This window comes from Ceratotherium simum, chromosome X (assembly GCF_057802395.1).
Source record: "Ceratotherium simum simum isolate JZ-2026a chromosome X, ASM5780239v1, whole genome shotgun sequence".
NCBI lineage: Eukaryota > Metazoa > Chordata > Mammalia > Perissodactyla > Rhinocerotidae > Ceratotherium > Ceratotherium simum.
Genome location: NC_141940.1, coordinates 84,863,692 through 84,886,408, shown reverse-complemented (window position 1 = coordinate 84,886,408; position 22,717 = coordinate 84,863,692). Strand labels below are relative to the sequence as shown.

General features: G+C 51.1%; 1 protein-coding gene across 1 annotated transcript in view; it reads left to right on the top strand.

Annotated features, from left to right (window-relative positions):
* IQSEC2 (IQ motif and Sec7 domain ArfGEF 2) overlaps positions 1-22,717 on the top strand; it is a 77,626-nt gene that overhangs the window by 52,530 nt on the left and 2,379 nt on the right. The window contains 12 exon segments of the mRNA XM_014779764.2: positions 5,132-5,390; positions 6,269-6,670; positions 9,128-10,023; positions 11,393-11,554; positions 12,039-12,161; positions 13,145-13,311; positions 16,122-16,261; positions 17,066-17,191; positions 19,065-19,164; positions 19,741-19,902; positions 21,544-21,717; positions 22,204-22,253. Of these exon segments, the coding sequence (XP_014635250.2) occupies positions 5,132-5,390; positions 6,269-6,670; positions 9,128-10,023; positions 11,393-11,554; positions 12,039-12,161; positions 13,145-13,311; positions 16,122-16,261; positions 17,066-17,191; positions 19,065-19,164; positions 19,741-19,902; positions 21,544-21,717; positions 22,204-22,253 (2,761 nt within the window).

The following is a 22,717-nucleotide window of genomic DNA, read 5'->3' as shown; positions in this document are numbered from 1 at the left end:
GGGAGGGTCAGTGCCCCCGCCATCGGCAGGCCACCCTGAATCCCTATGGAATATTCTGCCCCGCTTCTCCCCCTCTTAGTGCCTTGGCTCACAAGGTCTCTCACTCCTCATCTCTACTAACTCCTCCTAGGCAAGGCCCGTTCAATAGCTTCCTCCCCCAGGAAGCCTTCAAGGTAGCAGAGGAACCAGCGCAGGCTCTGGGCTTTGAATCCCTGCTCTGCCATTTGCTAGCTCTGAGATCTTTGGCAGTCAATTTCTGCCTTGGAGCCTTTTCCTCACCTGCAAAATAGGAATCCTAATTCTTCCTTCACGTTTGCCATGCAGATTAAATAATGTGCAGAAAATGCCTGACACAGGGAAGGTGCACTGTAAGTGCGAGTTTATTTTTATTCTGCTCAGCCAGAATAAAGTTTTGCTCATCCCCAGCAGAAGGAATCTCTCTCCTGAGCTCCCCCAACACTTCTTCTGTTCCCCAGCCCTGAGAACTTTCAGCTTTGTACTGTGGTTATTTGTGTAATATGGTTTATTTCTCCCGCTGCAGAGGACGCTCTCCAGTTTCCCCCACAGAATGGCCCAGTAGACAGTGCACATGGATGCACAGGTGTGCGTGTGTGCATGTGTTTTCTTTGCTCCTGGCTTGGAGGAGTCCAGAGACAGCAGGGTCTCCCAGGCTCTTTCTAAAGTCCAGGAATCCAAAGAGGGAATTGCATTTCCTCCAGCCCTGTGCAGGTGAGAAACTGAGGTGCAGAGAGGTAAAGGGACATGCCCAGGCTCACATGGCTGGTAAACGGCAATCAGAACCTGAACTTAGGGGGGCTGGCCCAGTGGCACAAGCGGTTGGGTGCATGTGCTCCGCTGCGTAGGCCCAGGGTTCGCTGGTTCAGATCCCAGGCGCGCACCGACGAACTGCTTGGCAAGCCAAGCTGTGGCGGTGTCCCATATAAAGTGGAGGAAGATGGGCACGGATGTTAGCCCAGGGCCAGTCTTCCTCAGCCAAAAAAGAGGAGAATTGGCAGATGTTAGCACAGGGCTGATCTCCTCAAAAAAAAAAAAAAAAAAAAGAACCTGAACTTAGGCCTGCCCAGCTTTTAACTGCACAACATGTTCTGTGTGTGTGTGTGTGTGTGTGTGAGAGAGAGAGAGAGAGAAAGAGAGATTTTCCATGTGATCAACATGTCCGAGTGTTTTGGGGGCTCTGAGTTAAGTGATTCCACATCCCCAGGTCCAGTTTCTTCAGCAGTATGTATGACATCAGGAGCAACACCCTCGAGCACTGTCGTTTTTGCCAGGCCCTCTCTGGGGAGCCTGTGTTGACAGCCTGACCTCCCTGCCACTATTCCCTTTGCAACAAAACAGGGGATGAGGTCTTGAGGGGGGAATTGCTAAAGAGTGGAGAGTGAGGGGCAGCACAGGACCAGAAGTGGAGACAGGCAACGAGATATCACGAAAAGACAGCCTGGGCCCTAGGTTTGCATCTTGACTTTCTCACTTAATAGCTGTATGACCTTGAGCAAATTTACATCACTTCTCTGAGCCTCAGTGTCCTCATCTATAACATGAGGCTAATGGCACCTGCCTCAATAAGTTGCAAGGCTTCAAGGAGCTAATCAGTGCCCTTGCCCTAGGGGTAAAGGTGAGTCTAGGGCCCTATGGCAGCACAGAGGATGGGCCTGTAATCCAACCTGTGTGGAGGGGGTAGGCAGGCATGGAAGTGCACACCTGAGCTAAATGTTGAAGGGTGAGCAGGGGGTAGCCAGGTTGGGGTAATGGGGCAGAGGGTATATGAGGCAGGGGTCGGGTCTGGAGAGCCATCCATGGCTATGGTGAGGAAGTTGGAGGTTATCCTATGGATGATTCCTGCAAAACATAAGTTAGATCGCGTCCCTTCTCTGCTCATCTCAATCAGAGCAAAAGCCAAAGTCTTTATAGTGGGCTCAGTGTCCTTCATGATCTCCTGTCACTTTCCCCACGTTCACTCTACTCCAGCTACACTGGCCTCCTCGCTGTTCCTCAAACATGCCAGCCACAGTTCTACCTCAGGGCCTTTGCACTGGCTCTGCCCTCTGTCTGCACTGCTCTTGCCTCAGATAACCACACAGCTCACTCCTTCACTTTCATCAGGGCTCTGGTTATATGCCATTTCTTCAAAAGACCTCCTCTGACCACTGCATCTAAAACAGCAAGCACCTTTTTTCACTCTGCTGTATTTTCTTTCCTCACACTTATCTCTACTTGAAATGATAGTATATATTTATAGTCTGTTTCTCCCACTAGAATGCCCCCTGTGAGGGAACAAATCTTATGCGTCTTGTTCACTGTTATATTTCCAGCACCTAGCACTGTGCCTGGCATATAGAAAGTGCTCAATTGTTTGTTGAATGAGTTATGAGGAGCTGTGGAAGGGTTTTAGTGGGAGAGCGAAATGGTCAGATTTGTACTTTGGAAAGCTCTCTCTGGCCACAGGATGGAGAAGGTATTGGAAGAGGAGACTGGAGGCTGTGGTCAAAGTTCAGGTGAGAGGATTTATCAGGGTGGCCCACCAGAGCTCGTTCGTTGAATCCCTCACTCCAAAAGCTTTTATTGAGCACCTGCTCTGCTCCAGGCCTTGTGCTCTGTGCTAGCTAGGAGATTACCAAATTCTCTTCCTGTGCTGGGATACTGGGAGTCATGAACACAAATAGCTGTCACGCTTTGCCAAATCTAACCTGTGCCATAAAAAGAAGGACAGACATGTGCTGTGTGTGGGAGCTCTGAACAGGATCGGCAATAATTTCTGGCTGAAGGTGGGCTTCAGGAGAGCTTCTTAGTGGTGGCATATGATCTGAATCTTGATAGAACTAGGGTGTGGGGGGATTTCTCAGATTGCAGATGGCAGAGATGATAGGGACTGCATTCCAGGTGGAAGGTACTATATGTGCAGTTTTGGAGGTAGAGAGCAGAGGAGTATTTGGGAGAAACAGGATCTAGGCCAGGCTGGAGGGAAAGGTGGATGGGATGGGAGGCTGGCAGCCAACCCTGTAGTATGGCTTAATGTTTAAGACTGTGAGCTCTGGAGTCAGACGGCCTGGATTTGAATCCTGGCTCTATCATTAATACTGTGTGGCCATAGATATGCTACATAACCTCTCTGGGCCTCAGTTTCTTTGTGTGTAAAATGAAGATAAATACCAATGCCTGTCTCCTAGGGTTGTTTTGAAGAGTAAACAAGTTATTAAATGTGAAGTGATAAGAACAGTGCCTGAACGTGCTAAGTACTCTATAAGCATTAGTTATTATGTCTTGGAGAGGCCTCAAATGCCACAGTAAGAAACTTGGGCTCTCTCTTGTGGGCAGTGGGAGCTATGGATAGTTCATGAACAAAGGAGAGAGTTGATCAAAACTGGGCTTGAGCCGTCTTCTGGGAAGGGAAAGGTTTGAGAGCTTGGTGGGCAGGATCCTGCAGTCCCCAGGGGAAGGAGGGGAGCATCTTAGATGACTTGTGTGTGTGGGGGTGCTGGGCTGGGTCTGATCCCTGGAGGAGGACTTCACAGGCCCCTGAGGCCCAGGAGGAGAGAGAATTTGGGGTGGAGGGCAGCCCCCAAGTCTGTTTCCACCTTGCTTCTGGCAATGTTGCAGACTAACGTTTGGGAGGGTGGGCGGGAGCTCCCACTAGGGCAGAGCCAGCCCCACCGCTGCAGCCCAGGACCCAGCCTTGTGGGTGCAGCCTCCCCACGGCACCCGCCCTGAGCCCAAAGTGCTCTTCTGCAAGGCTGGCAGGCCTGATGCAGCTCAAGCTCCTGCAGTGGTAGGGAGCCCCCTACAGCCACCCCAGCTCGTCCCTGCCCTGGGCACCGGCCTCTGCCAAATAGGTGCTGGGGAGTGGCCCCTTAACCCTTTCACCAGCCAAGAGCCCCCTCAACCCTGTGCCTACCCAAACCAGATTATTCTCTGGGCCCCAGCCACACCCCTTCCCCCCAAACCCCCTCCATGCCTCACCCGCCTGTTCCTCCCCTCCCAACTCCCCTCCTCTGTTCTCCCTGCTTTTGTGGCTCCTCACCATGCCTGCTCAGCTCAGGGCGCCTGGGCTCTGTCGCCACCTGGGTTCCCTGGCAGCCTGGTTGCCATGGCACCGTGGGAGCAGGTCTGGCGGAACAACAGCTCTGGGTAACCAGGGCAGGCAAGGCCCAGCGCCCAGCTCCTGCCACTCTTCAGCCTCAAGACCCCTGCCTCCCTCCCCCAGCTGAGCAGAGGGGGCTATGAGGAGAAAAAGGAAGTTGCCCCACAGAGCAGCTCTTTACCTGTGAGGATGCTGGATGGGAGGCACTTCTCATTGTCACCCAGCTGGATCCCCTTGTAGCCAGGGAACCCTGGGAACTGGCCAGGCCAGAGTCCATGTGGCTGAGGGCAGGGACGGGGCTGCAGAGGGCAGGGCTGGGCAGGGGAGGGGAGAGCCTAGAGGCACAGGATGCAGGGGCAGGCCTCAGGCCTGGGGACAGGACTGATCTGGGGTGGTGCTGGGGCTCAAGCTGGGAGGGAAACCACAGCACACCATGTTGGGGACAGAGCCATGAGGGGATGGAGCTGTGAGGGGAAGAGGTCTGGGGGAGGGGTGGAGCTGTGAGGGAACTGGTCTATCAGGGGAAGGAGGACTTGGGTATGGAGCTGTTAGGGGCCAGGACTATTAGAAAAAGGGGCTTGAGGGGACAGGACAGGGAGGAAACTGGTCTGGGGATAAGGCTGTGAGGGGATGTGGCCATGAAGGGACCAGGCTGTGAGGGGTGAGTAGGACTGGGGACAAGACTATAAGAAGACCCGGCTTTGAGGGAAAGGAGTCTAAGAAGATGGAGCTGTGAGGGGACAGGGTCTGTGAGGGGGCAGAGGGCATTTGAAGATGGAGCTATGAGGGGAAGAAGCTGAAGGGGAATGAGGATAGGCAAGAGAGCCTGAAGGGAAGGGACTGTGAGGGCAGTGAGGAGATAGCTTAGGGGGTAGGACTCCCCTGTGGCCTTTTAAGTATTGGGGTCTCTACATTTGTGAGAAAGCTGAGGAGGGGGGGGTTGTGGAAAAGGATCTGGTTCACCCACTCTCAGTCTGGCCCAGCAGGCCTGTCTCCTATTCCCACATCCTAGCTCATCTTATCTCATCCCCACAGTGTGGAGGGTGATGCCCCAGGCAGTGACCTCAGCACAGCGGTTGATAGTCCTGGCCAACCCCCCTACCGGCTGAGCCAGCTGCCCCCCACCAGCAGCCACATGGGGGGCACCCCTGCTGGGGTGGGCCTTCCCTGGGCTCAACGGGCTCGCCTCCAGCCAGCCAGTGTCGCCCTGAGGAAGCAAGAAGAGGAGGAGATAAAGCGCTCCAAGGCCCTATCAGACAGCTATGAACTCTCCACAGACCTGCAGGACAAGAAGGTGCAGATGAGATGGCTCTAGCTGGGAATGGGAGTGGGAGTGGGAATGGGGGTGTGAGAGAACCAAGGGAGGGATTGGGATGTGGCACTTGAGGGTGCCAGGGAAGGATAGTGAGGCTGGAACAAGAGAAGACTGGCTCCAAGACCCTTCACCCTATTGGGGACTCACTCTCTCATTCACCACTCATCCACTGAGTCTTGTGTTCACTCAGCAATGATTGAGCTCCATGCCAGGCACTGGAGATATAAAGATGAATGAGACCTGGACCCGGGCCTCAAAAATCTCAGTCTAATGGGAGAACACACACATATGTTGACAATTTCAGGACAGTGTGCTACAATATATCACATATATCACACAAGATATTGTTTAGCTGAAAAAAGGTGGGGGGAGGGCACAAAATACTATATATAGAAAAAAAAATGGAAGGACATATACCAAAATGTTAATTGTGGTTTATGCCTAGGTGTTGGGACTGTAGGTGAACCAATCTTCCTTCCTTCCTCTCTCTCTCTCTCCTCGCTCTGCCATCCTCCCTCCCTTTCTTCCCCTCTCTCTCTCTTCCTCCTTCCTTTCCTCCTTCTTGCTCTCAATCTATTTCTTCCTTTCTTTCCTTTTTCGGCTTCTCTGTTTTTTCTAACTTTTTTTGAGTACTGAACATCTACTTCTTGTAAATAAAAAAGGAAAACCACAACCCAGTCCCATGTGACAAGTGCTATCTGAGATTAAAGTGAGAACACAACACTGAAAGCCCAGCCTGGTGCACTCAGGCAGCTGTGAGCAGTTAGCTGTGACTCGGGTAGCTACGTGGTTGAGGCCCAGGGAGAGGAGGCTGTAGTGAGTTTCTGACCTTGTTCCCCTCAACCCTCCCCTACCAGGTGGAAATGCTGGAGAGGAAGTATGGGGGCTCCTTCCTGAGCCGCAGGGCTGCCAGGACCATCCAGACAGCCTTCCGCCAGTATCGCATGAACAAGAACTTCGAGCGGCTCCGCAGCTCAGCTTCAGAGAGCCGCATGTCCCGCCGCATCATCCTTTCCAACATGCGGATGCAGTTCTCCTTTGAGGAGTACGAGAAGGCACAGAACCCTGCGTACTTCGAGGGCAAGCCTGCCTCGCTGGACGAGGGTGCCATGGCTGGTGCCCGGAGCCACCGGCTTGAACGGGGGCTCCCATATGGAGGCTCCTGTGGAGGGGGCATCGATGGTGGGGGAAGCTCAGTCACCACATCTGGAGAGTTTTCTAATGACATCACAGAGCTGGAGGACTCTTTCTCCAAACAGGTCAGCATCCCTGAAAAGAGCCTTTCCTCCCCATCCCCATGCTCTGGCTACTCCTATGACTTTTTACCTATACTCCAAACTAAATGAAGTTGCCCGACAAGCATTTGATAACAACAAATAGCTACCAGCTGAGTAGGGACTGTGAGAATTATGAGAAAGAATTGGCAGGACAAAAAATTATATAGTTAAAACAAGCAAGTTAAAAGTTAAAAAGAAAATTAAAGTTCTCACTCTTTGGAACTTGATCCACTATCAAATTAAGGCCTAACTAACCAGTCATGAGCTCCCCCTCTGTGCCAGGTGCCATGTGTGCCTCATAATGACCTGCGAGACAGGGGTTGTTATCACAATTTCACAGAGAGGACTGAGGCTCCAAGGCACTGAGAGGTGAAGTGACTTTTCCAAACTGGATTGGAACTCAGCTCTGTCTGGTTCCAAAGCCCATGCTCTTTCCCTTATACCACAATACCACGGACCAGGTTTTGTGCTGGGCACCGTGGGGGAGACGGATGAACCGTCTAGGGTTCTTGTTTTCAAGGATCTCCCAGGCCAGTAGGAAATGGCAGACACATGGCACAGACACGTGGCAGACACATGATTGTCTCCTGAAATAGAGTGTGCTCAGAGCCATGAGAAAGGATCACATATAGTATTGTGGGAACTCAAGAGAAGGAGAAGAAACTTTCTTCTGGGAGGACCAGAGAAGGCTTCTTTGAGAAAATAACACTGGAGCTGGGCCTTACCAGACAGATAAGATTCAGCAAGTTAGAGATAGTTGGGAGGGTGTTGCTTGTGTAGGCGTTACATTAGCAAAAGCATGGAAGGGTGGGAATGTAGTAATGTAGGCAATGATGGTGTTGGGAGATCAATTCTAGGCTTGGGGTGTATCAGCACACTGCTCAGGTGCAAATCCCAGTTCTGCTATTTCCCAGCTGTGTGACCTTGGGCAAACTGTGTAACCTCACTGAAACCTGATCAATAAAATGGAGATAAAACCTTCTTTTAGAACTGTTTTGAAGATTCAGTTAAGCTAGGTAATATATATGAAAGCACCTAGTATGTAGTAGCTGCTAGTACATGTTAGTCTCCTTCCTAAAACCAAGGAGGTATTTGGCAGAAATTGTTGAATGAATGAATAAATGAAGCTTTATAAAAGAAGAAATCACTCTGCTCTGACTTCTGTAATCTGGCCCTGCCATCAGCCTGGGCATGCTTCCCTGGAGCTAGTGAAAGGATGGATATGTGTGTGGGGGGGTGTAGAGGGAAGGAAAGAAGTATTAAAGGGAAGATCTAAATCACTCATCTATTCATTCATACAACAGACATTTAATTGAACATCTCTTCTGTGTCAAGCAATGTGTTGAGCTGAGCTAAAAAGAGAAACCGGGCCTGGACCCAACCCTCAAGAGGGGGATGGGGGATAGGGGCTCACAGTCTGATGGGAAGATTGAGGAACCAAGCCTGGGCCCAGCTCTTGGTGCTATCCCAGACTGATGGGGAAGTGTATTAGTTATCTATTGCTGCATAACAAATGACCCCCAAATTTAGTAGCTTAAAACTGAACTTAAAGACTGAGCTTAAACAACAAACGTTTATTATCTCATATAGTTTCTGAGGGCCAGAAATCTAGGAGTGGTTTGGTTGATGATTCTGGCTCAGGGTCTCTCATGAGGCTGCAATCAAGCTGTAGGGTGGGATGGCAATCTCTGAAGACTTGACTGGTGCTGACAGGTCTGCTTCCAAGCTCACTCACTTGGCTGTTGGCAGGAGGATCCAGGTCCTCACCATGTGGGCCTCTCCATGGGACTGCTTATGGTGTGGCTTCTCCCAGAGCTGGGGGTCTGAGAGAGAGAGCACAAGCAAGTGATGGAAGCTCAAGTCTTATATGCTATTGGTTCCACAGACCAACCCTAAGACAATGTGGTACACGAGGGTGTAAATACCAGGAGGCAGGGATCATTAGGGGCCAGTTTGGAGGCTGGATACCACAGGGAGGCAGAGTTACCAGCCATGGTCCAGATTCTCAGGGCTAAATATTATGGATTTCCTAAGAGAGAACCAGACAGAGGACTCTGGGAGCCCAGAGGAAGCTGGGATTTGGGTTTACCTTGGGGGATGGCAGAGGCAGGAATGTGGATTGAATCAGTGAGGAGGTGGTATTTGGTTTGGATCTATATGGACATGAAGGAGGTATTGGGATATCTGAGAAGGGAACTTGTGGGCGTTAGTCCCAGCTCCTTTGAGCTCACAATGGCTGCCTGGGAGTTATTTTATATACTGCAGAGAATCTGTGGAGGTGGGGGAGGGGAATCCCTCTTCTCCACTGACCCACCAGGAAGATTCCTCCTTTTTCCTTCTCTCCCTCCCTCATTCCCACTCGTCCACCGTCCCACCATCCTTCCCTTCATCTTTCCTGCCTTTCTCTCCCTTTCCCTCCTCTTCTTTCCTCCCACACAGGTAAAGTCTCTGGCTGAATCCATCGACGAGGCCCTGAACTGCCACCCATCGGGGCCGATGTCTGAGGAGCCAGGGTCAGCCCAACTGGAGAAGCGCGAGTCGAAGGAACAGCAAGAGGACAGCTCAGCAACATCCTTCAGTGACCTTCCCCTCTACTTGGATGACCCAGTTCCCCCACCATCCCCTGAGCGACTGCCCAGCACAGAGCCCCCACCCCAGGGCCGGCCTGAGTTCTGGGCACCGGCCCCTCTCCCGCCAGTTCCTCCACCGGTGCCACCAGGGACCCGGGAAGATGGTAGCCGTGAGGAAGGCACTCGCAGGGGTCCTGGGTGCTTGGAGTGCCGGGATTTCCGGCTGCGGGCCGCCCACCTTCCCCTGCTTACTATTGAGCCTCCTAGTGACAGCTCTGTGGACTTGAGTGACCGCTCAGATCGCGGCTCCGTCCACCGCCAGCTGGTGTATGAGGCTGATGGCTGCAGCCCCCATGGGACCCTAAAGCACAAGGGGCCACCAGGCAGGGCCCCGATCCCACACCGCCATTACCCAGCCCCGGAGGGCCCAGCCCCAGCCCCACCAGGGCCCCTGCCACCAGCCCCCAACAGTGGTACTGGGCCCAGTAGTGTAGCTGGGGGTCGGAGGTTGGGGAAGTGCGAGGCAGCAGGCGAGAACTCTGATGGTGGAGATAATGAAAGCCTTGAGAGCTCCAGCAATTCCAATGAGACCATCAACTGTAGCTCTGGCTCCTCTTCCCGGGACAGCCTGAGGGAGCCTCCAGCTACTGGCCTGTGCAAGCAGACTTACCAGCGAGAGACAAGGCACAGCTGGGACTCACCAGCCTTCAACAATGATGTGGTACAGAGGCGGCATTATAGAATCGGCCTCAACCTCTTCAATAAGTATGTGCTCCACATTCCCCCCTCCTCGCCCCTTCCTACCCTGCTGTGGGCACTGTGACCCCTGGGGCTGAACTCGAAGCAGTGATCCTGGTTCTGCCATCCTCTCATTTTGTGGATGGTGTTTCTCCCCAGCTGTTCAGGGAAGAGGATTGGCAACAGGGTGACAGAGTAGAAAGCTCCCCCTCACACACACACCATCAGAGGCAGTTCTAGTCCTAATACTGCCTCTGACTGGCTGTGTGATCTTGGGTGAGATGCTCCCCATTATGGACCCCAGTTTGCTGGTTATGGGATGGATTCTGAACCTTGGGTCCCCCAACTTCCCTTTTTGGTGGGGAACTGATAAGGTGTATAAAGAACTCTGCCCTGAGAAACAGGAGACCTGGACCCCTAGCCTGCCTTCAGCGTGTTCCTTCCTTGGGCTTCAGTGTTTCCACCTATCGACTAGCAGGGTGTGTATATTTGAGGTGTTGGGGGCAGAGTGGAGTGCTGGACTAGTCAGTGACCATGACCAAGCTCTTTCTAGGTATTTGGTCTTGTGCTGAGTGCTTAGGAGTGGGGTGGGAGTGTGACATTTGATTAGAAAATAATTAGAAAACAAAGCCTTACGTCTTTATAGCTTATTAGACACTGCCACTTAGATTTCTCACAAGATCTCAGCAAGGGGGATAGTAGTGTCCCTATTTTATAGAGAAGAAACTGAGGCTTGGAGAAGTAAAGGGAATTTTCCCGAGTCATACAGCTGGTAAGTGAGTGATCTGATACTCCTGTGACACCAAAGTCTCTTCCAAATTCTAGCTTCGTGGGGTCCTGAGGCTCTGGGGTTCTGAATATGGGATAGTACAAACCCAGATTTGGCCTAGTGGAAAGTAGAGAGCACCTTGTCTATAGAAACACTCACAGAGGCTGGGTGATACCTGTCTGGGTGGGTTGTGGGATGCAGACAAAGTAATCTCTTCACTTCTTTCCTACTCTGAGGGTCTGTGACTTGGAGAGAAGGGCTTAGCTTGGAGCTCAGTCCTTCTCCCAGGACTCCTCAGTGCCTGCTGGGTGTATCAAAGTTCCTGGCATAGAGCAGGCTCTCATTAGATCTTAATTTTCTTTCAATTGTAGTGTGGCTCCAGTGAAGGAGAAAGTTGAGTTGAGTTTGGAATTTTGGAATTTTGAAGCTCTGTGAAATGGGAAAGTGGCTTCCTCTTCTTGGGCCTCAATTTTCTCATCTGTACCATGAAGGAATTGGATCAAATTATATATTCGACTTCCTTGGTTCTCTGAGGCCATGGTTGGGCCCAAAATTAGTTCAAGAAGTGGGACAGAGGGCAGAGTTCCAGGAGGACAGTCATCTCATCTACCTCCCCTCTATCTGCAGGAAGCCAGAGAAGGGTATCCAGTATCTGATTGAGCGGGGCTTCCTGTCAGACACACCAGTGGGAGTGGCTCACTTCATCCTGGAACGAAAAGGCCTGAGCCGGCAGATGATAGGGGAATTCCTAGGGAACCGGCAGAAGCAGTTCAACAGAGACGTGTTGGAGTGAGGACCCCAAGATGGGGCATGCCGGGCCAGGGATTCCTGGAAAAGGAGGGCACGGGGGAGGAAGGGGGCAGCTTGTCCTTTTTGCTCAAATAAACTTTGCAAAACGGGATGAATAGACTTTCCTGCTCCCCTACCCCTCTGCCCCAAAGAGGTCTGATCTCTCTTGGCCCTATTCCTAAAGTCTTCTGGGTGGCCCCAGGCAAGGCATGCTTGTCCTGTGGCCTGCTTTGGGCCTCAGTTTTCCCATCTCTGAAATGAGTGGGCCAACGGAAAGGACCCTTAGGAACCATGTTTCTGGGCTTGATTTTCTGGGATGGATTCAATTTCAAACGTTCCATCCTCATGTGTACTTGCTTGGGCCATGGGTCCAGATTTTGGAAGTCTATCAGTGGGGGTGTTTGTCCATTTGAGCAGGTCAGGGTGGGTCAGAGGTTTTCTGCAGAGGAACTGAGAGTGCTATACCCCCTTCTTTGCTCCTCAGCTGTGTGGTGGATGAGATGGACTTCTCCTCCATGGATTTGGATGACGCACTCCGGAAGTTCCAATCCCATATCCGGGTTCAGGGCGAGGCCCAGAAAGTGGAGCGACTCATAGAAGCCTTCAGGTGTGCCTACTTCCCACTCCTGAAGCTGCCCTGTCCTACTTGAGGGAGGGGGCAGCGTAGTATGTGCCTACAAGTCACCTCTCTGAGCCTCATACTTTCCTCACCAGAAAATGGAAATTATAAATCCTGTCTTGCAAGGCAGTTGTGAGGATCAGAGGTCATGTGCCTAAAGTATCTAGCTCAGCATCTGGGGCCTGGGCATCCAGTAAGGGATGACAACATCAGCAACAACAGCTAACGTTCGCTGAGCATTTACCAGGTATCAGGTGCTGAGCTGGGCACTTAACATGATTATTTTGCCAAATAACCACAACAACCCTTTGAGGTAGGTGCTTTTATTATTATTCCCATTTTGTAGATGAGAAATCAGAAGTTTAGAGAGGTTAAGTAGCCCAGAGTCATACAGTGAATAAGCAGTGGAACCAAGATGTGAACTCTAGTGTGTCTGACTCCATTATCCATGTCCTTAACTCTGTCCTCTACTATGAATGCTTTGGGGATCAGGCAGACCTGGGTATGAGTCCTGGCTCCACCACTTTGGGGTATTTAGAGGAGAAACAGAAGAGTTGCTGAGAACTTATTTCCCATAATGATAGAAGGGTTTGCTTTGTAGTCAGAAAGATCTGGATTTTCGTCCTGGCTTCACCATTTACCAACTCTATTACCTTGCGCAAGTTACCTTAGCACTTTGGGTCTCAGTCACTTCATATGTAAAATGGGGCTGCTAATAGCTACCTTGCAGGATTGTGATAGGATTACATGAGACAGTGTACATAAATCCCCTGGCAAAGCTCCGTGAAAGGTAGCGATTGTGATTTTTACATGCTAGTCATGGGGAAACGCAGAAAAGAAGAACAAGGGCAGACCCAAAGAACCCGGGAGTATTTCTTGGTGGAGAGGGTTGTGGTGCCAGACTAGGAGGATGGTGAGTAGGTAGAGATTACTGGTGCCTGACCCTGGCCCTGACCCCTCCTGCCCTGCAGCCAGCGGTACTGTGTGTGTAACCCAGCCCTCGTGCGCCAGTTCCGGAACCCAGACACCATCTTCATCCTTGCTTTTGCCATCATCCTCCTCAATACCGACATGTACAGTCCCAGCGTCAAGGCTGAACGCAAGATGAAACTAGATGACTTCATCAAGAACCTGAGAGGTGACCCCAGACTTCCCTATCAGCTTTTCCTGTCCTTTACCTGGGAAGGGAAAGTGGGCAGGGTGGGGGGTGGGGAGGGACAAGGGAGATCACATCTGCTCCCTGGAAATTAACCTGTGATGCTCTCACTTTCTGCCAAGATCCATCCACTCATTCCTGCACTGAATATTGACTGAGCAGACCCTGGAAAAGAGAGATAAAAGCCCTGGCTCTTACGGAGCTTACACTAATTCACTCAGTCATTCATGCGCCTGTTCACTCATCACTCCATCTTTGCCTCTCTTCTTTGTTTATGCACACAACGACTCATTTAATTATTTTACGTACCCTTTCCTCCATTCATGCATTCATTTATTCACTCAACCAACCAATCAGCCAGCCAGCCAGCACGTCGACACTGAGTGTGTCGTGTCTGTCAGGCCCTGTGATGAGTGCTAGAGACAGTGGAGGGGCATCTATCTTAGTCCTTGCCCTGAGAGAGCTCCCTCGTTGTGGGAGAGACCAACTTGTGGTACCAGATACCTAACACAAGACAGGAAGTGAACCATGATGTGAGACAGGCCAAAAGTGCAGTCAGAGCTCAGGAGGGAGAGCCCACCTCCAGCGCGCTTCCTGGAGGAAGCAGTATTTTCTTTTTTCTTTTTTTTTTTTTGTGTGAGGAAGATCAGCCCTGAGCTAACATCCATGCCAATCCTCCTCTTTTTGCTGAGGAAGACTGGCCCTGAGCTAACATCTATTGCCAATCCTCCTCCTTTTTCCCCCTTTTTCTCCCCAAAGCCCCAGTAGATAGTTGTATGTCATAGTTGCACATCCTTCTTAGTTGCTCTATGTGGGACGCCGCCTCAGCATGGCTGGACAAGTGGTGCGTTGGTGCATACCCGGGATCCGAACCCGGGCCGCCAGCAGTGGAGTGCATGCACTCAACCGCCAAGCCATGGGGCCGGCCCCAGGAAGCAGTATTTTCATTTTAAGGTGGGCCTTGAAGGCACGGATACTGTGAGAGAATGGCTGATAAAGGAGGCTTACCCAGCAGTAAGAATAACAAAGGCACAGAGGTAGGAAAATGTAAAGTTGTTTGGAGAACAATCAAGATAGGGTGGACGATCCAGTTGGGAAGGTCAGTTGGAACCAATATATGAGGGCCTTGAATGCCAGGTGAAAGGTATCACCTTGACCTTTTTTCTTGGTTTATTGTATTGATGTGAAGCCCTGCCTCTCACCAAAGAGCAGCCTACTAAAAATGGCACTGATGTTAGAATTATTTAAACAGAAACAAAAGAGGGAAATAGAATTGAGGAAAAACAAACAGACAAGACAAATTTGCTGACCATCACAGTTAGGCTTTAAGCTCTCTGGCAGCTGAGGTAAAATGGCAGTGTGATGAAGGATGTTCCTTCAGCACCTGTCCAAGGAGGAGGCATGGCATTTCCAAAGGAGAAAACATTTTCTCTAGCAGAAGGTTTAGAGAGAAGAGTGAGTGGGTTTCACTCAGCAGACAGTCAGGAGTGGAGAAGGATGGTAGATTTGGGAGGAGGGAGTTAGATCAGAGGCCATCTGGAGCTGTCTCCCAGAATCCTGCCTTTAGTCATTCATTTGTTCATTCATTCATTTCGTTCATTCTCCCTCCCACCCTCCCTCCCCCTCTCTCTGTCTATATGTGTGTGTGTATGTGTATATATATATGTATACATGTATATATGTATATCTTTTCTCCCTTTAATTATTAAATAAATAAGGAAGGAAACGAAACAAATACCTGCTTGTTCCAGAACTTTTGGAAATATAGAAAATTGGAAAATGTCTTTTAATCATCCTAAATTCTGCCCCCTAGAGGCAACCATACTTAATATTTCAGTGTATTCTAGTCTTTTTTCCCATGCATATGTAACGTTTTATATAATTAAGATCATGCTGTGCATGCAATTTATTATCCCACTCCTTACACATAACTTGCTACAAGAATTTTCTCATGCTTTTTGTAAACATCAAGTTTTTAATAGCTATATACTATTTTACTAGATGGATATACTCAACTGTTCCTTCTATTGTTGGAAGTTAGGTTGTTTCAAATTTTTCCCATAAGTAGCACTTGTACCTACATTGTTGCACATATTTCTGAGTAATTCCTTAGGGTAGATTCCTAGAAGAAGAATCACTGAATATTTAGGCTTTTGCCAAATTACCTTCCAAAATAGTTATGTTAATATACATGCCTGCTTCCCTGCATTCTTACTAATACTGGATATTATCATTTAACATTATTTTTGCTGGTTAGAAAAGCAAAAAAAAAAAGTATCTGATTTTTTTTTTTTTTTTTTGTGGCTGGGAAAGAGTTGCCCTGAGCTAACATCTGGTGCCAATCTTCCTCTTGTTTTTTCCCTCCCCAAAGCCCCGGTAGATAGTTGTATATTCTAGTGTAAGTCCTTCTAGTTCTTCTATGTGAGCCACCACCACAGCATGGCTGCTGACAGACGAGTGGTGTGGTTCCACGCTTGGGAAACACACCCGGGCCACTGAAGCGGAGCATGCTGAACTTTAACCACTAGGCCATCAAGGCTGGCTCTCTGATTTAATCACAGCGTGCTCTGAGCTGTGTAGGCAAAATCGCCATCCTGAGGAAGGAAGCAACTGGCTGTCTCATTGAAGGGCACCTTTCCTGGTCTGATCCTGATCAAGGGACCGATGGTGCCCACTGCCTCCAGTCCTGACCACTGTTATGGCCCATACCTAGTGTGGGGTGTTATGGAGAACCCCTGCCACCTGCTCTGCATATTCATGTGATGTATCCCTGTGTTACTCCCCCCACCCAGGGGTTGACAATGGTGAAGACATCCCTCGAGACCTCCTGGTGGGCATCTACCAGCGCATCCAGGGGCGTGAACTGCGGACCAACGATGACCACGTGTCCCAGGTGCAGGCCGTTGAGCGCATGATTGTGGGCAAGAAACCGGTAAGTCCCTTGGGAAGCTTCAGAGGGGACAGGGTTTGGGTCTGCTTCTGCCACTGGGTGGTAAGTCAGTGCCCCTCTCTGAGCCCTAGGCTCCCCTCACTTGCCAAATGGGGCAGGTGATAATGCATTCCTCAGGGGTCATGGTGCAGATTGAGGGAGACGCTCTATGGAAATTCATTTAGCACACTGGAAGGCAGGCACATAGTGGGTGCTGTATAAGTATTAGCATCCTTACCACCTCTTGTTTTGCCTGTCCATTCCAAGTAAGGAGCCAGGCTAATAGCTGATAACCAAAGCAAGAACACACTATAGTCTTTTAGGCAACAAACATTTAAAGATGCCTTTCACCTGAGCCCAGCATTTTGGCATTTCACTGGGCACCAGGTACACAGATATGAATCAGACATGTTCTCTGTCCTTGGGGGCACTCACAGACCAGGGGCATGTCAGACAAAGACACAATACTTCTGCCTTATAGTTAGTTTAGGGGAGCACGAAGGAGGGACAGGTCATTTTCAGCCCAGGGAGATCAGGAATGGCTTCTTAGAAGAGAGAACCCTGGAACTGGGACTTGGAGGAGGGGTGGAATGTGGCCATATGGAGCTGGGCAAGAAAGGCGTTCCAGACAGAGGGTGCTACAGGGACAAAGGCAAGCCTAGGCCTTAGTTGCTTAGACTCCTTCTGTCAGAGTAACAGTGATATGTATCAGAGGTCAACTTCCTCTTGCAGTCAATGTTAAGGTGCTGGAGGCCTGAAGCTGGTGTGCTGGCCTTGCTGATGCCTATTTCTTCATGCCTTATCTAGGTCCTGTCTCTTCCTCACCGTCGACTGGTTTGCTGCTGCCAGCTCTATGAGGTGCCGGATCCAAACCGCCCCCAGAGGCTAGGGTTGCATCAGCGGGAGGTCTTCCTCTTCAACGATCTCCTCGTGGTATGAGCACTGTGGGGGACGAGATGGAGGGGAGGTGGTGAGCTTAGACTCTGGGTCTGGTGTGAACCGTGTTAACATTGGTGGGTGGAGGAATAGCAGGTGAGGTGCCCTGCCATGTGATCTGTGTGATCTTGGACAAGGCATAGGCCACCTCTACCCCTCCTTTATCTCACGGATCCATTTGTAGGTAGTGACAGCCACACAGGGGAAGAAATGTGGGGACCAGGACAGACTTACAATCTGGGAAGTGGTATGAAATATCCCTGTCCACCTCAGTAGCCAAGAGGGTTGGCTGGAGGGAGGTGAACCTGTGACCCTGGGGTCAGTCTGAAACCTCCCAGTGGTCAGGATGCTTGAAGTGATTCTTAAAACTGGGCTCATCACCAGTGTAGATGTGCATCTTTTAGAGCGGGGACTCTTAGGACTCTGCATGTGGGAAGGGAACTTCAGGGTCTCATGTCCAACCTCTTACCCAGGGCAAGAACCAGCTTCCTGCATGGCCCCCTGCCTGCGTGACCGGGAGGAGAGAAGGCTGCCTTCCTCCAAGGCAGCCAGTTTCCTGGTCAGATAGCTCTGACTGCTAGAATTTGTTTCCCGATAGGTTTCCTCCAATGATCTTTACTTGATCCTTGGGATCACAGAGAACAAGTATTCTCCCTCTGCTCTGAGACGGCTCCTCAGGAATTTGATGACAGTGACCTGTCCCCTCTTGGTCTTATTTCCTTTAGAGCAGGGTCTCTCAACCTTGGCACTACTGACATTTGGGACTGGATAATTCTTTGTCGTGGGGGCTGTCCTGTGCAATGTAAGATGTTTAGCAGCATCCCTGGCCTCTCCCTACTAGATGCCAGTAGTACTCCTTCAACCAACAATGTCCAGCCATTGCTAAATGTCCCCTGGGGGGCAAAGTTGACTCCAGTTGAGAATCGCTACTTTAGACGAAGCCCTTCCAATGCCCTCTCTGAGCCTTAATTTCCTTCTCTGTGAAGTGGGGCTAATCCCTATCTCGTAGGGTTGTCATGAGGATGAAATAAGAGGTCAGATGTGGAATAACCTAAGCCAGAGGAGTGCCTGGCCCATACAGGTGCTGAGTAAATGTTTCAACATCTGTCATGCGCTGACAGCTGTGTGTGTCCAGCCGCATGCTAGGTGCTGGGTTCACAGAGATAAGTGAGACTCAGTCCTTGTTCTTGGGGAGCTCACAGTCTGGAGGACTAAATAAATGCTTTGCATAACTGTGCACTATAACCATCCAGAAATCAAATAATTTGCTTTTAAACGCCACTTGCAGGCTGTCTGAGGTGTTCACAACCTATGTTAGTTGAGTCCAGAGTGCTCAAGTATTTGATAAAGACCTTGGGTTTTTGAGAGGAAGACTTGATAACTCTATACATAGGTTCACTGGAGATTGCCATTCTGTGCTAGGTCCCGTGGGGGTGGGCGAGATACACGAAAGCCAGACTCCTGCCTCCTGGTGCTCCAGGTCCAGCAGGGAGTGATCACACACTCAGAGCGCTCTCCTAAAGCCTGCCAGTGAAAGGCATTGAACCAGCACTCTGGAAGTTCAGACAAGGGGGTGATATCTGTGTGAGGTGTTAGGACAGGCTTCCTGGAGAGAGAAGCATTCAGTTTACTTCCTGCAAAAATCATAAATGCCTGTTGTGCACCATCATTACATCAGGAACTTGCATTTTCTCCCATCTCTCCTATTCTGCTCCTCAAGGTTCAGTTCTCCCCAACTTGTGGGTATGTGTTTGTGTGTATATGTCTGTTAGTGGTAGCAGGAGGGGAGAGTGGCTATGAGAAATAGGTGCCATGTGGAAATTCGCCACCCCAAACCCTGCCTCTTGTCTTTTTCCCACCCCTGCCAAAGGTCACCAAAATTTTCCAGAAGAAGAAGATCTTGGTGACATACAGCTTCCGTCAGTCCTTTCCCCTCGTGGAAATGCACATGCAGCTCTTCCAGAATTCATGTGAGTCCCTTCTTGGATCCCAGCATCCCAAGAGTCTATGCCATGGCCCCCATGCTCATCCTTCATCCACACCAGCCTCCAGTTTTTGGAGTCTTTTACAACTGAGCTGAAGTCTCCAAAGCACCTACTTGGTTCCATGATGCAGGGCAGGCCAGGGTGGAGTATGACTTGGGTCTGTGCCCTGGGGAGCTCATGGTCTCCCAGAGAACCGTGGTGTGTATGTTTTCTGGTGGGCTGAAGAGATGACGATCATGCTGTGCTTTGAAGGACTGAGCCAGAGGAGCTTTGTTGGGTGGCCTTCTGGGCAGCAGAAGCAATGTGAGTAGAGGCAGAGGTGTGAAGGAAGGGGTTCTAGAGAGCAGCCAGAGTTAAATTTGCCTTTACATCCCAGAGCATAGGGAGTAACAGGGCCATGAGTACCAGGAATTTGGGGGCTTTGGGGGCAAAGGGGAGCCACTGAAGATGGTTGAGCAGAGAAGAGGCTGGATTGGAGTTGGATATTAGAAAAATTATTTCACCTATGAGCCACCTTGTTTCAGTTCTGACAGAGGTGCCCGACTTCCCCTTTCCTCATAGATTACCAGTTTGGGATCAAGTTGCTGTCTGCAGTACCTGGCGGGGAGCGCAAAGTCCTCATCATCTTCAATGCCCCTAGCCTCCAGGACCGGCTGCGCTTCACATCCGACCTGCGCGAGTCCATTGCCGAGGTGCAGGAGATGGAGAAATACCGTGTGGAGTGTGAGTAGCCCCACCACGTCTCCTAACCCCTCTCCTGATACAGTGCCCTGCAGACACCAAGAATCCTGTCCTCTGAGAATCTCAGTGTTGAGGGTTAGCTTGTCCAACCTTCCTACCCTCATTCCAGGAACCCTTCAGCCTCGGCTTGAATACCTTCAGTGACAAGGGGCTCATTACCTCTCAACCTCAGATTATTATTCCAAGCCCTAATTATGAGCCAGCTCTTCCTTCTATTGAAAGGCAGCAGGCAGAAGAATCAGGGTGTTGGAGGTAGGACTCTAGTTTCAGATCCCAGGGATGCTACTTATTATCTGGGTAAACTGGGGCAAGTTGCCCCAATTTCTTCATACGTGAAACTGGCATAATGTTTCATTATCCTTCACAGAGTTGTGGAGATTCAATGAGATAAGGTAGATGAAGTGTCCTACATGCCAGTAGGACACTAATGTTGAATATCTTAGGTGTCCAATAAATGTTATTCCCCTTCCCAGCCTCTCCTGTCCTCTCCCCACCTTCTAGTTCCTGAGCTGAGTCCCAGTGACCCATCCTCCCAGCCCCCAGGGGCCACGCCAAGTCGTTTTGATCATATATAATGGAAAATAGTGATTACATCTCATTCCTCCCAGTGCCCTCCAAGTTTTCTCTTCTCCAGGCTAAGCAGTCACAGTTAAGTAACATGGTGTTAAGGAGAAAGATGCAGGCAGACAGAGAGAGCGAGACAGAGGCGGCGGACAGTTCCTTGGTGAGGCCTTCACAGTTCCAGGGTCTACTCTACTCCCCAACAAGGCAGGGTTACACATTTCAGTTTACCAGATCCTTGATACCCTGGGGACATTTGGAGAGAGCGGTGAGCATACCAAGATGCGAGGAGGGCGATAGACAAACGTCTCCATGACCTCTGCAGGGAGGTAGGGGTGTAAGGAGGCCGAAGAGCACAGGCTCTGGACTCAGGCAGACCTGCTTTCAGAATGTCAGCTCCCCCATTTCCAGCTGCCTGGGCAAGCTCTATGACTTCTCAGCTTCTCAGTTTCTTCCTCTGAAAAATGTGGATGATAATACTTACCTCCGAACTGTTATAAGGATTGAGAGAGAGCAAGTGCGCACCCCACCCAGCATTCTGCTGGCGCATAATAGAGGATTCGATTCCTGTCGGTTTCCTGCTCCTGTCCTTCCAGGAGCCCTCTGCTCTGGAGCAAGGTATCTGAGAACTGAGCGGACTCTGGGATGATTGCCCTCTGCCATAGGCTAGAAGGGCCTTCTGGCCCTGCTGCAAACCAGCTGCTGTGAAGCTCTGTTTTGAAGGGCAGGGGTAGTTTGGGAGACCAGACTGAGAGCGGGCAGAGGAGAGGAGAAGCAAGAAGGGCGAGAGAAGGGGGAGAGGAGCAGGAGGAACAGGCACTGAGAGGGAGGAAGGGAAGACAGAGCCAGAGGAGATGTCATGAGATGGGGCTGGGTGCTTTGGGAGCTTTGGAGATGTAGCTGAGGTTTTGGGGAACATGCTGGTTGTCCAGGGGGCAAAGCAGGAGGCCTGGGGACAGAGCGAGTAAGGAGGGGGAAGGCCCATGCAGGTTTGGGGTCAGTCAGGTGGCCTCTTGCTCCTGTTCCTGACCTTCGCTCCCTGTGTCCCCTACTGCCACCCAGCGGAGCTGGAGAAGCAGAAAGGTATGATGCGGCCTAACGCCTCACAGCCGGGAGGGGCCAAGGACTCAGTGAATGGCACGCTGGCCCGCACCAGCCTGGAGGACACATATGGGGCAGGCGATGGGCTCAAACGGGGCGCCCTCAGCAGTTCCCTGCGAGACCTCTCTGACGCAGGCAAGTCTTCTGGGCCCCTGCCCTGGCTGGGGAGACGCGGGACCGGGTGTCCTCTTTGCTTCCTATCGTTGACCGCCAGCCTTCCCTGCACCCGCCACACATGCACGCACCCTGCCTTTATCCAGAGCCCTGGGTGCTGCACTGCAGGGGGCCTGGGAGCCAGGTCAGAACAGGTGGAGCCCGGGGTTTGGGCCAGGGAGTGTGAAGTGGGGCCACAGTCTTAGCCCCTCTCTCTCGCTGCTCCACCTCTCCTCCTCTTTTTCCTCTTCTGTCTCTCTGACACCACCTCTCCTCCTCCTCCATCTTTTCCTCCTCTTGCTCCTCCGCCACCTCTCCTCCTCCCCACCTCCCCCTCTCAACGGGGGAAAGGGAAAAGAGGTGTCTGTCCCTGGGAGGGGCCCAGGCCTGGTGCCCAGCTCTGGAGCCCAGCAGGGTGGGGAGGGGGGGTTGCTGCTCTGACGCTGGGCTCCTTGCTTGTGGGTGCAGGGAAGCGGGGGCGGCGTAACAGCGTGGGATCGCTGGACAGCACCATCGAAGTAAGTGCCAGCTCCTGCCCCACTCGTCCTCTGCATGATCCCTGCCCTGCCATGAAACCCCAGAGGAGGAGGGGACCTGTTGCTTCCCCTTCTTCCCTGCTGGGAACCCTGTGGCTGCCTCTCCCAGCCAACCACTCTCTCCATCTGTCCTCAACTCTGTCCTCACTCTGCCTGTCTCTCAGTCTGTCTTCCACTCTCCCAAGCCCCCGCTCAACCCCAGGGCCGACTCAGAGTAGTGATTCCCTTGGAGTTGGGCGGCAAGAAGCTCTTACGTCCAAGTCCTGCTCTTTGAGCCTGAGCAAGTCACTCTGTCTCTCTGGGCCTAACATTCTCCCTGCCTGCAAAATGGGGATGAGGAGGAGGTACTACTAATTCTTCCTCTCTCAGCTGAAGCTCAGATGAGATAGTGGATGTGACAGCAGAGCTCTGCAAGCTGGGGAGCTCCATGTACAAGTACAGGACTG